The 12,365-nt window shown below is 36.7% G+C and overlaps 1 protein-coding gene across 1 annotated transcript in view; it reads right to left on the bottom strand.

The window, feature by feature from the left end:
* Positions 1 to 3,043: 3,043 nt before the first annotated feature.
* LOC144967214 (peroxisomal sarcosine oxidase-like) overlaps positions 3,044 to 12,365 on the bottom strand; it is a 14,444-nt gene continuing 5,122 nt past the window's right edge. Inside the window, exons 3-8 of the mRNA XM_078904162.1 lie at positions 10,058 to 10,271; positions 8,479 to 8,661; positions 7,225 to 7,368; positions 6,562 to 6,711; positions 4,685 to 4,760; positions 3,044 to 3,954 (exon numbers count right to left, since the gene is read on the bottom strand). Coding sequence (XP_078760288.1) covers positions 3,818 to 3,954; positions 4,685 to 4,760; positions 6,562 to 6,711; positions 7,225 to 7,368; positions 8,479 to 8,661; positions 10,058 to 10,271 — 904 coding nt within the window. The 3' untranslated portion in view covers positions 3,044 to 3,817. The remainder of the gene's footprint in view (positions 3,955 to 4,684; positions 4,761 to 6,561; positions 6,712 to 7,224; positions 7,369 to 8,478; positions 8,662 to 10,057; positions 10,272 to 12,365) is intronic.

The following is a 12,365-nucleotide window of genomic DNA, read 5'->3' as shown; positions in this document are numbered from 1 at the left end:
ATGATATTTATTTCCTTGTAAATCATCTCTCTGTTATGTATTATTATATTTGTTATTTTGAATTTATAATGTAAGCATTTGAGTGTATTCCTCTTTGTTGGATTTTGTGCTTGTGTCCGGATGAGACTTATAGATGATCTCAAACTAAGTACTTTGATAGTGTGCTCTTGGAATCTACATCTGTTCCCTATTTGTTCCCAGTTCCCCTATTGCTTACTTTTTCTTGGGTGCTTTATTTGTAATTCTAGAACTTTTTACTATCCCATTTTCTTCCTTTTTACTGGCGCTGATATGACCTTAATGTGTTACAAGTGCCGTAAAACCCTTAAAAACAAACAAAAACAAAACATAAAAAGATAAAATTTTGGCCAGTTGTATCATCAACACCTTGTCACTTGTCCATCTTCATATTTACTGATGCTGATACCCACAATAAAATATATATGCTTCTATGTGGTCTTGTGGTATGACACTCGCTTACAATCGGACAGTCCTGAGTTCGAGCCTTTCTTCGGCGCATAGTTGAGTCTTTGGAAATGGCTCTTTACTCACATTCTCTCACTGTACTCAGGTGTAAAATGAATACCTGGCTGGTAACATTGTTGTCTGTCGGAAAAAAAAGAAGCTATATCACCTAACAGCCATAGTGTCTTGTTCTACATGTTTTTGATGGTCAGGGACCCCTTGTTAAATGCTTTGAGCATGTTTATTGGACATTGTGCTATATAAAATCTCAATTTTTAAAAAATAATATCAGAAATCTGTCAATGACCCATCAGCACTCATTTAATCCCACATTACCCGAAAAGCTATCAAACAAACTCAATACAAGAGGAAACATACATTTTGTAAAAACGAACATATAAATTCTTTTTTTTTTTCCTAGAACCAGTCGTGGACGGAATAAATATCGACCAGAAATTAATGATATAGAAGACACAGAAACATTCAACAAAGCACTTAACATGATTCAAAGAGCAACACACATAGTTAATGTCAGGATGAGGCATTTAGGTGATCTCGAACTAAGTACACTGATAGTGATAGTGTGTTCTTGGAATCTACATCAGCTCCCTATTTAAACCTTTTCCTCTTTGTCTTCTTTATTATTGGGTACTTTAATTAATTATATTTCTAGAACTTTGTACTATCCCATTTTTTCCCTTTTTACTGGCGCTGATATGACCTAATTGTGTTTCAAGCCCCGTAAAACCCTTAAAAACAAAAACAAACGAATTTGCATTGATGGATCCTTAGGATCTTTTGCAAAAATAGGACCTGAAGATCAGAATCGGATATTTAGCCAAAATTTAAAAAGAAAACTGGCAAGCTGTTTTTTATTTCCATCCTGTGTCCTTTTTTATCTTGAGTTTTGGTTCCTGAAATAAGATAGGTAGTGTTGCTCACAGTGGTATGGTATCCACTGCATACTCTGGACGGACCTCCCATGGTGTGCAGGAGGTCATTTGCTGTGTCTTAAATCCCCCTATATCTGTTTTCTGAGTTGCTTTCTGTCTTTGTCTTGGACTGGGATTACTTGGTTTTGTCCTGGCCCTTGGCTGAGAGGGAAACAATGACATATGTATGGAAGTGATATTTTTTGTCCTTGTAAATCAATTCCCTGTTTTGTATTGTTTTTTTTTTGTTTTGAATATATCATATCATATATAAATAAGGGTTGAGTCGGTCTGTTGAACTTTGAATGCTAAAAAATTAATATTGCTGATACCTAAATCTGGTATACCTAAATAGTTTGTAAACAATTGAGTGTATTCTTCTTAGTATGATCCTGTGCTTAAATCTAGGTGAGCTCAAACTAAGTGCACTCAAAGTATGCTCTTGGAATCTACTTCAGTTCCCTATTTGAACAATCCCCCTCTGTCTTACTTTTACTTGTATACTTTTAATTGTAAATCGAGAGGTTTTTTTGACTATCCCATTTTATTCCTTTTTATTGGCGCTGATGAATCGACCTAAATGTGTCGCAAGCGCCGTAAAACCCTTCAAAACAAACACATACCCTGGATGTACCTGGTCAGGTACTCATTAGTTATGCTATATGGCCTTGAACAAGTCCCTACTCACTAACTCATTTTTGGCTGCTGTAAATGCTGTCTAACTTCCAAACTGAACCAATTTATGTTTTTGGTTACGTATTTAGGGGCGGGGGGGGGGGGGGGGGGGTGTTTTTAAAATTTGTGTTCACCCCCTGCTGGATTTTGTGCTAGTGAATGAGTGGGATTTTAGACCATGCCAATCAAGAAACATGGATAGATCCTGGGGCCGACAACGTCAGGTGAAAAGGCCACACTTTCTTGAGAGATTAAATTTTTTTCATTGTAAATCATCTATATGTCATGTAAAATTATAGTTTTGAATATATTGTACTTTGTACGCATTTGAGTGTATCCTTCATAGCGGGATCCTTTGCTGGTTCCGGAATGACACTTTAAGGTATATTGTCAAAATTGGCACATTGATGGATTGCTTGTGAAATCTTCTGTTCCCTATTTATACCAGTCCCCTTTATCTTACTTTTTCTTTGTTGCTTTTAATTTCATATCTGCAACTTGTCCCCTGTCATCTCCCTTTTTAATGCTGTGGCTATGTGGTCTAGTGGTATGACACTCGCTTTCAGATCGGAAAGTCCTGGTTTCGAGCCTCACTCGGCACATAGTCGAGTCCTTGGTAAAGGCTCTTTACTCACATTCTCTCACAGCACTCCTGTTTAAAATGAGTACCAGGCCCTTAACAACGTTGTCTATGTCGGAAAAAATTGTAATATCGCCTAGCAGGCGTTATGTCTCGTTCTACATTTTACGTGTTGCTGTTGGTCAGGGACCCCTTGTAAAGCGCTTTGTGCATGTTTAATGGATATTGCGCTTTATAAAAAGAAGTTTTTTTTGGTTTTTTTAAAATTGTGCTCAAATGATCTAACAGTGCCGTAATTGCCGTGAAACCCCTAAAAACAAAACAAATGGATGGGCCTCTCGTCTCTCATTCATCAACCTATCACCCCACAAAATAAGACAAAACCATTCACTTTTCATTCATTTCAATCATTGTTAGATTCTTGCAATGGTATATAAATAGCATGTCAACAGGTTATCAAATGATACGAACAATCCTGGTCCTATACAATATTATATCATTATGGACAAATGAATCATCATCTCTGTCGTATGATGAGAAAAAAAAATGCACATTATTTACAATGGCATTGCATTTACATATATACTGTACACGATGGCCACCAAGCTATGAATTATAAATTACCTACCCTCCCACCCACTCCATAATCATTCACATTTTCATTTTTAACTCCCCTGAGTTCATATGAATAGAAAATCGTAACAACTCTGTTTGATTTCCAATAAAGGTGAAATTTTTCACCGAAAGAATATATATGTACATATATAAATGATGAATGTACAAAAAGAAATGATGAATATACATAAATATAGAAACGATAAATGGAAATAGAAATGATGAATGTACATATAGAAATGATGAATGCATAAATTGATTGTTGACATTAGTAAATGAAATGGGTTGTTTGAAACTGATATAAAACATGATAAATGTAACCGAACCATCATTGCTATGGGAACATCTTGTCATAATATTGCATCTGATGCAGGTACAATATTAACTGTTGTAAACTGAAGTAAATCGCATGTACTCCAATGAAGGTAAAATGCATGGCAAATATCGACGGGATCTGACCTCTCTCTCTCCTCTCCTCTATCTATCTGTCTTTTTTATTTTACATAAGCAGACACAAAAATTCAATCACGTTCATCATTGTTTATGGAAACTACAGACTGGCTTGCATGTGACTCTTGTGTTGGAATCGGTCGTGTCTGAAAAAGCTTATGTCCCATTCTGGGGTGACGTTCATGGCAAGATCAGCAAGAATTTTACCCACTGCAGGCGATAGCTTGAATCCATGACCTGTTAAGTGATCATAAAGATTTTTTATCTCAAAGTAAAAGATATAATTAACACGTGCACAGACACACACATACACGTGCGCCCGCGCACACTCGTGTAAACATTGTGCATTACGGATTTTAACTCGGCATTGAATACCGAATGGAATGCGTTTGATAGAGAACACCAATGAGGACTACACAGCTCACAGGCTGACTAATTACACAAACTAGAGGTGCCTAAATGAGCCAATAAGATCGAGAGAAAGATAAAGTGAGTAAATGTGACTCATATCTAAGGGAACAACACAAAATAAACGACGTTTCGGCCATTGGCTGTCTTCAAATAAACCAGAAATATATTTTGTGTTTACTTGAAGAAGACCAAAGGCCGAAACATTTTCAGATTTATTGATTTTTGTTTTGTTTCCTTCTTTCATTCTTTTTTGGTTGTTTTTTAAATTTATTTTTTAAGGCATGTTGTGTAATGGTCTCGTAAAACAAAAATCTCCGAGATATGCTTATTGATTTTTGTTTGTTTGTTTCTTTCATTCTTTTTGCATTTTTAAAAAAAAGACAAGTTGTGTAATGGTCTCTTAAAACAACAATTAAATAAAAAAAAAAATCTTAAGCGTTAAAGTTGCAGCAGCTTCAATCTCCTTTCAAAACTCAATTTCTGTCACCACATTGAAATTGCATGTTATAATAATATTATTTTTTTCAGCTTTCAGATAAAATTAAAAAATACTCACCAGAGAATCCCGCTCCGACGATAATGTTTTTGTAAAATGGATGGCGATCAAGGATGAAATCTTTGTCCGGGGTGTTCTGTGATTGAACGAAATAAATTGTATTACTGAAATGATCTGTATTATTATCATAGCAATCACATTAATTATTTTTTCCCCTATGTGATAAGACTAGTAAATCATTCATCTTAAAGTTTTGCAAATATATCCAAAATGTTCTGAAATTAAGAAAATAATAAGAATGTATCCTAATATTTTGGGGGTTCAGACAGCTCAATTGGTGGTCGAGCTCTTGACTATAATTTAATTTGAGTAAGGTCTGTTCTTTAATTAAAATTCTTTTTTCTTCTGATTCTGGAAATGGTCAAATTCAAAGCATGTGTCCTAGTTTATCGTTGTCTGGAAACACTGGCCCTCCCTACCTCACAAAACTCCTAAAGTAGAAATATTCGACAACCCGATCTTTGCGTTCCTCCAATGACACCCCCCTTTTGGCTATCCCACGCATTCGTACAAAGGCGGGAACAAGGTCCTTTTCTCATTTCGGTCCGGTTGTATGGAACACCATATTTCACAGAGCATCAGAGAATCCAAATCATTGTCTGTTTTCAAGAAATCCTTGAACATTTTTAAAACATTTTTTTTGATCTCATGTACTTTAAATATTGTTTTGTGATGATGTAATTTAAAGCGCCAAGAGCCTCATTGTTGATGATACCGTGGGCTCTATAAGAGTCTATTATTATTATTATTATTATTATTATTATTATTATTATTATTATTATTATCATCATCATCATCATCATCATCATCATCATCATCATCATCATCATCATCATCATCATCATCATCATCATCATCATCATATTATATTATTATTATTATATATTATTATTATTATTATCATATTTATTATTATTATTATTATTATTATTATTATTATTATTATTATTATTATTATTATTATTATTATTATTATTATTATTATTATTATTATTATTATCATTATTATTAATACATATTATTATTATTATTATTAATTATTATTATTATTATTATTATTATTATTATTATTATTATTATTATTATTATTATTATTATTATTATTATTATTATTTTCATTATTATTAATTATTATTATTATTATTATTATTATTATTATTATTATTATTATTATTTATTATTATTATTATTATTATTATTATTTTTATTCTATCCATCCAGTAATAATTGGGTACTCGGGTTTGTTAAACGAGCGGAAGGCATTTTGCGATAAACTGCCACTTTTATTTTAATGGATTATGAATCTCATTCATTTTTAAAAATGTAAAATCGTAAAAGCCAAACTTAAGATTGAATTTTAAACATCAGGTCAACCCCCGACACAATACCATTTTGAGAAGACTGGTAACACGTTAAAAAAATTAAAAGGTACGCCCTTTCGCTACGGTACCGTTAGATACCGTCGCCTAGGCATCCCACGAAGGAATAATATAGAGAATCCATCAAACAAGATGTCTGATGTCAACAGGAATCATCTATGTTGTCCGAAGTAACAAATTGGATGCTCAAAAAAAAAAAAAAAAAAAAGAAGAAACAATGATAATTTATAATACATAATATTTTCATGGGATAGCGTGGCTCAGTGGTGCGGTCTTTGCTTCCTACCTGAAAGGTACCGAGTTCGATCATCCGCCCCGCTATGTGGCCTTGAGCAAGTCACCTCGCCCTAGCTCACTTTGCGGCGCTGCACTGCGGCTGACGCCTGGGTTATTCCAGTCTTCCCTTGGAATAGACCCTAAAGAAAAATTTGCCCATGGGGATGAATAAAGGGAATCTTATTTTTTTACATTTTTTAATTTAAAAAAAAAATAACTCACTGTGTAAATGCAAGATTCAACCACACTTGGTTTTGATTTGAGACCAGGGAAGTGGTCCTTCACGTAGTTTCTCGTTAACTCCACTGCCCATTTACTGTCAACTGCGTCACGTCTGTCTGGGTCGATTATTGGGCCATGGTGAAGACATAACTGAAGGAAGTGAAGACAACAAAACATTTGAGAAGTGCACATATATTTTTCTCAGCTATTATTCTCTATAGAAAAGGGCCACATGTTTAGATCTCAATTTGTTTTATCAATACGGATATAGGCTGTACCCGATCTTTCCAAATTCCTTTAATTGTTTTTAAAATATCTATAGAATTTTGGTTTTTGTATTCCAAAGTGGATATTAAACAAAAGAAAAATGTAAATATTGAAACAAAACGTATTGCCACGTAATGACAAATCAAACGGCTTAACTGTAATCATTTTAACTTCAGGAAGATGAAACAGTATTGATCAGTCAATTCCTCAGAAATGCCTCTTTACTAACAGATTTTAATACTCTCTCTCTCTCTCTCTCTCTCTCTCTCTCTCTCTCTCTCTCTCTCTCTCTCTCTCTCTCTCTCTCTCTTTCTCTTACACACACACACACACACACACACACACACACACATTTCAATCGAATCTTTCACATGTTTCAATCAATCTATCTTTTACCTTAACATGGCCAGGGTATTCCTCGCTAGGCAAACCGTACATTTCACGGCCCTCTGTGTTCATCTCAAAGAATGTTGGGAATTTGTCGGCACTATAGGTTCCTGGTACTCTCTCTGGCCAATAACATACACTAATTCTTGTGGGCTGAAATAGAAAAGAAAATTAAATATTCAATACATATCTTTATACGCTTCAACAGTCGTGACGTCACTTCCCTCGTAATGACGCATAGTAACTTAGTAACTGGTTCTAAACTATCGGAACAATGGCGGACGCTCTTATGAAATACTTACCGACGGGCCTAAAAGTGTGTATCCAGAGGAGAAAAACATTATAAATCTGATCATGTTTTGACTTTTATACACTCTGATCTCATGACACGTGAAAAAGTTATAGCCAGCTTGAAAAATAAAAAGTATACCGATTTTCTTTGTTTAGAACCAAGCTGCTCGTTGCTGGGCGGACGTGACATCAGACTATTGAATCCTATTGTCTCGTGATTGACATACCTTGATCTAGTTCTATAAGAACCACTGTTTACGAGTTTATCTTGATTTCACAGCACTAACAGACGCGATACATTTCTTTCTAACCTGTGCCTCTTTGTGGTCTTATGAAACTCGTCTTCGGATCAAGAATTCACTATTGCAGCCACCCTTCGTCAGTGGGGTATGGCGGTTTCACCCTCTTGCAATCATAGTGGTAACGGTCCGGAAACCGACCGTATTCACATTGTAGTGTGAAACTATTAGTTAGAAGCTGCTGCAGTAAGACCGTTAGTCCATGGCTGGAGTCCCGCCGTTGGTTGCGCTGAGTTGAGTTCTTTTATGACGCTAATCTATCTCATAATACTTTCCGCCAGGTCGATCATCCATCTACCTAGTGTCCATGCTGGATGGATGGACAGGAAAGGGGGGGGGGGGGATAATTTGACTTTTCCAGGATTCATACCAGCCGCTTTTTAAAGCTTAAAGTGAGCGCTCTATCCTAACCCACGATGGGGAATCGTAGCCAACGTCAAATTACTGTCACGAATCGAGTACAACATTTTATCTTAACAGCTGGCAATATTTTTTCATTAGTTTACTGATTAATAATCCAGACTTTCATAGCTTTAACCAAAATCAGAGATGGGCCTAACTGACAGACAATAAATGTATTTATTTATAGACGCAAAGCCTGTTTCTTTTTTATTTATCTATTTGTTTATTTCTTTGAAAGCTGTCATAATATTCGTTTGTCTTCCATACTTACGGCTAAAGGGAGTTTCATCTTCAGGGGCTTCATCACTTTGTTGGTCCAGGGACCACAGCAGACGATCACCGATTTGGTCCTGAAATTGTTCTTGGCTGTGATTATGTTTACGATGTCCCCGGGGTCTATCCTCACCACTGGTTCTCCGTCTCGGAGAATTCCACCTTGCTTCACAAACAGGGTCTGAGAATGGGAAATGTTATGAGGGATCCTGGGAGTTAAAAACAAAGTGCAGATAAGATTTTCAACTACATTTAGGTTGCAACCGACCAAACAATAAAGCCCGAATTGCATCGCTGTCACAGTAGATCGGTGAAAACGGTGGGAAGACACGTAGTGTGAGAATTAATATCACTGCCCGCATGAGAAGGGTTAAGTCTGAAATTTTACCACGATTTATATATATATAAAAGACTTCATAAACTGCGTTGGTTGAACAAAATCAACATTTCGTTTATGCAAATATAAGCCTTAAAATTAAGAATACTCGCCGTGAAGACTTAACGAAATTGCCCAGACCATAATGAAGTAACCTCTGTCAACTATTTTTTGTGTGTGTCTGCAAGATGCTCAAGTTCAAAGACCAATACATTGCGGGGGTACTTATTTTTTTTTATCCTACAAATGTTGACAGACAACCTTGCATGAAGCAACGAATTATTTATTTATCCGATCTTTAAGAAAAGAAACGATTGACATTTTTTTAAATGTCGAGAACGCCTCTCTCACCACGTATTGAAAGACCGCTTGGGAATGAATTGCTTTTATGGAGTAGCCTCGGACCTCTTGACAAGGACCAACGATTTGATGGTTTCTGTCGGTGAAAATCCTCCGAAAGAAAGATTGGCGAGTCCCCAAAATGAAGTAATTAAACCATCCTCATTTTTATCTCCATTTCTTAAAAAACAAAATGCAATGTAAACTGTCCCGAAACTGTAGGAGACAGCAATATTACAATAACGGACATCAATAATAAATATTTGTCTAAACACAAGCAAATGACTCCATCCTCCTCTTCCACGTCATCCCTTTCATTCCGTCCTCCTCCTCCTTCTCCTTCTCCTCCTCCTCCTCCTCCTCATCCCCTTTCCGCCATTTCTTCTCCTCTTCCTATTCCTTCTTGTTCTCCTCTTTCTCCATCTTCTCATCCTATTCCTCTTCCTCCTTATTCCACTCCCCATAATCCTCTCCTTACTCCTCATCCTGCAACACCGCAACCACTTCCACCTCCTCATCCTCCTTCTACTCCTCGCCTATAGGATTCAATAGTCTGATGTCACTGGTCACGTCCGCCCAGCAACGAGCAGCTTGGTTCTAAACAAAGAAAATCGGTACTTCTTCACATATCGTGTCATCAAAATGTATAAAAGTCAAAACATGATCAGGTATATAATGTTTTACTCCTCTGGATACATTTTTATGCTTGTCGGAGAAGTATTTTATAAGTGCGTCCGCCATTATTCCGATAGTTTAGAACCAGTTACTAAGTTACTTATATATAGGGAAGTGACGTCACGACTGTTGAAGCCTATTTGTGTATTGCAGTTAAGGTTGAACCTAAACTGTTTTTTCTTCTTACCTGATATGCTTTCAATGCTTTCTCGGCCATCAAAATTCCTCCATCGGGGTCCAAGACACCGCCCCAGTCATCGTCATATCTCAAGTTTGGATATCTCTTTCTGAACTTTTCAGGCGGGAGAACTTCATGTTCGGCCTCGTTCTTTTCCATTGAATCAATGGTCTGTTTTATAAATCGGCCCTCCATTTGACCAATAGCCAAGAAGCCAATTTTTCTGCAAAAGATAAATATGTAAAGATTAGATAAACCTTTATTGCAGTCTCTCTTTTTCATAGCTTTTGTCGATCTGCGCACTTGTCTCAGTCATTCGTAATTTTCTTTTCTTTTTTTAACTCTAACATGACCTTAACGTTTCAAAGGCTCCGTATGATCGTTAAAATAAAAAAGAACAGAAAAGAGTGAAGAAACAGATTAGAATTATTATTTCCATTCGCCTCGCAGCCTCGTCTTCTCAGTTATTTTCTAAGATTAAAATCTTTGCCATGAAATTTTACGCGGCACCCAATCTAATGAACTCAATATATTGATAGCGACTGATGGAACATAATTTTTCCATCCATACCTATAGGTGATTATTTTTCCCCAATATTATTTTTTAACCGTAATATGTTACATACGGTTTAAGTTACATAAACTTTCATCGAAATTCTCATTGCTATTCTTTATTGCTTCGTTAGCCGTAGACGGTAAGCATATCATCGAAGACGTCAACAAATATATTGGAAATAAATTATAAACGAGACCAGGTAGAAAGTACATAATTTGCGATAGAGTAGCGTCCTATCCAAAAGGTAGCAGCCAATTATTATTGTCCATTAAACACCATATAAACCGGGATAAACTCCAGATCTAGGGGACTTATGGGTATAAAGGAATAAAAATCTATTCTTAAAAAAAAGCCCATGTTAAATTTTAGCCAACGACCTCAGAATTACAAGCAAATCTAACAATTATAAAACTATTTTTACACAGATCGAAATAGGAGTAACTTTCAAACCTTTATATAAGGGTAATTCTATCATCCGTTGATTCACATTATTATTTATAAAATCTACTCGGGCATAATGATCGGTCATAATTTGATTTTGGGAATCGCCATCTGGCCGCCCTGTTACCAGATTCATTTGCCCGCACCTACATAATTAATTTATTACCGGATCATGTTTCGGTCGTTGATGCCTCAGAAGATTCGTCTCGATCTATGTTAATTTCCACATTAGTAGAATAATAATTAATATGGACGAGTGCCTATTAGTAATAATCTTTATTTCCCCGCAAATATTGCGGATTCTCCTCTAAGAGATGAAGTGAATAGGAAAGTGCCAGAAGACAATAGAGAATAACAATTTTTCGCGGCGATGATGGGGGTTTGAACCCGCGACCTTACTGGTACGACAACTCCGCCTGGCCGGTGAGAGCGTGACTCTACCGTATGAGCTATCCATGATCCATGATTCTCCACTAGTGATATTAAAACAAATAAACAAAAACCTCTTCCCAGTAAAGTTGATGCCCTCACCCCCAAACCACTCGCCAATCTCCTTCTTTAATTGCTTGCTGCCCTTTAACAAGGGTGACGTTTGGTGTTCAAAGTTCACGACAGATAAACCTTGTCATGCGACCTAAACACTAAACACCTTTTAATTTATTGAAAACAGTAAATGTATGCGTAGATATTTAGTTATCTCTGATCTTTGGAATTATATCAATAACGAATATGTGGCCCAAATATAGACCTGATCGTACCACTTCGAAAAACTTGTTAATACTAGTGCCGCGCTGAGGACCGGACCGAGGACCGGTCCCACGGTCTTTTAGCTGTGAACCGTGGTCCAGTCCCAAAGAGGAAGACCGCCGGCGGTCCTCACTTCTTATCACCTTTCAACGGTCTCGCGCCATACTACTTCCCCAGCGATTCGTTGCCTCGGTCCTTTGCCTATCTTCCACCAATCACCACCCATCCCACTTAATTAATCGCACCCACCCCCCTTTGCCATACACTAAACGACACAGACGACCATAGAGGCAGACGACCACCTCCCTCCACTCCGCAAACCGCCCTTTCGTGTGTGAGATGGGGGGAACAAGAGGCGCACGCCTTGGACGATTCCATTATACGGGGTAAATTTCAAAATTTACTACACCATAATGATCGCAATGACAATGATCTATGATGAAGGCATGACCCCTCTTCTCTAATGGGTTATGTTTTGAAATGTATGTGACTACTAAAGATGTGTGTGTGTGTGTGTGTGTGTGTGTGTGTGTGTGTGTGTGTGTCGAACCTAGCAAGTTGCAAGTCTGATTT

Source organism: Berghia stephanieae, chromosome 3, assembly GCF_034508935.2.
Source record: "Berghia stephanieae isolate SIO BIC M18660-M18661 chromosome 3, UCSD_Bste_1.3, whole genome shotgun sequence".
NCBI classification, from domain to species: domain Eukaryota; kingdom Metazoa; phylum Mollusca; class Gastropoda; order Nudibranchia; family Aeolidiidae; genus Berghia; species Berghia stephanieae.
The sequence above is the reverse complement of the archived record's forward strand: the minus strand, read 5'-3'. Positions and strand labels throughout refer to the sequence as shown.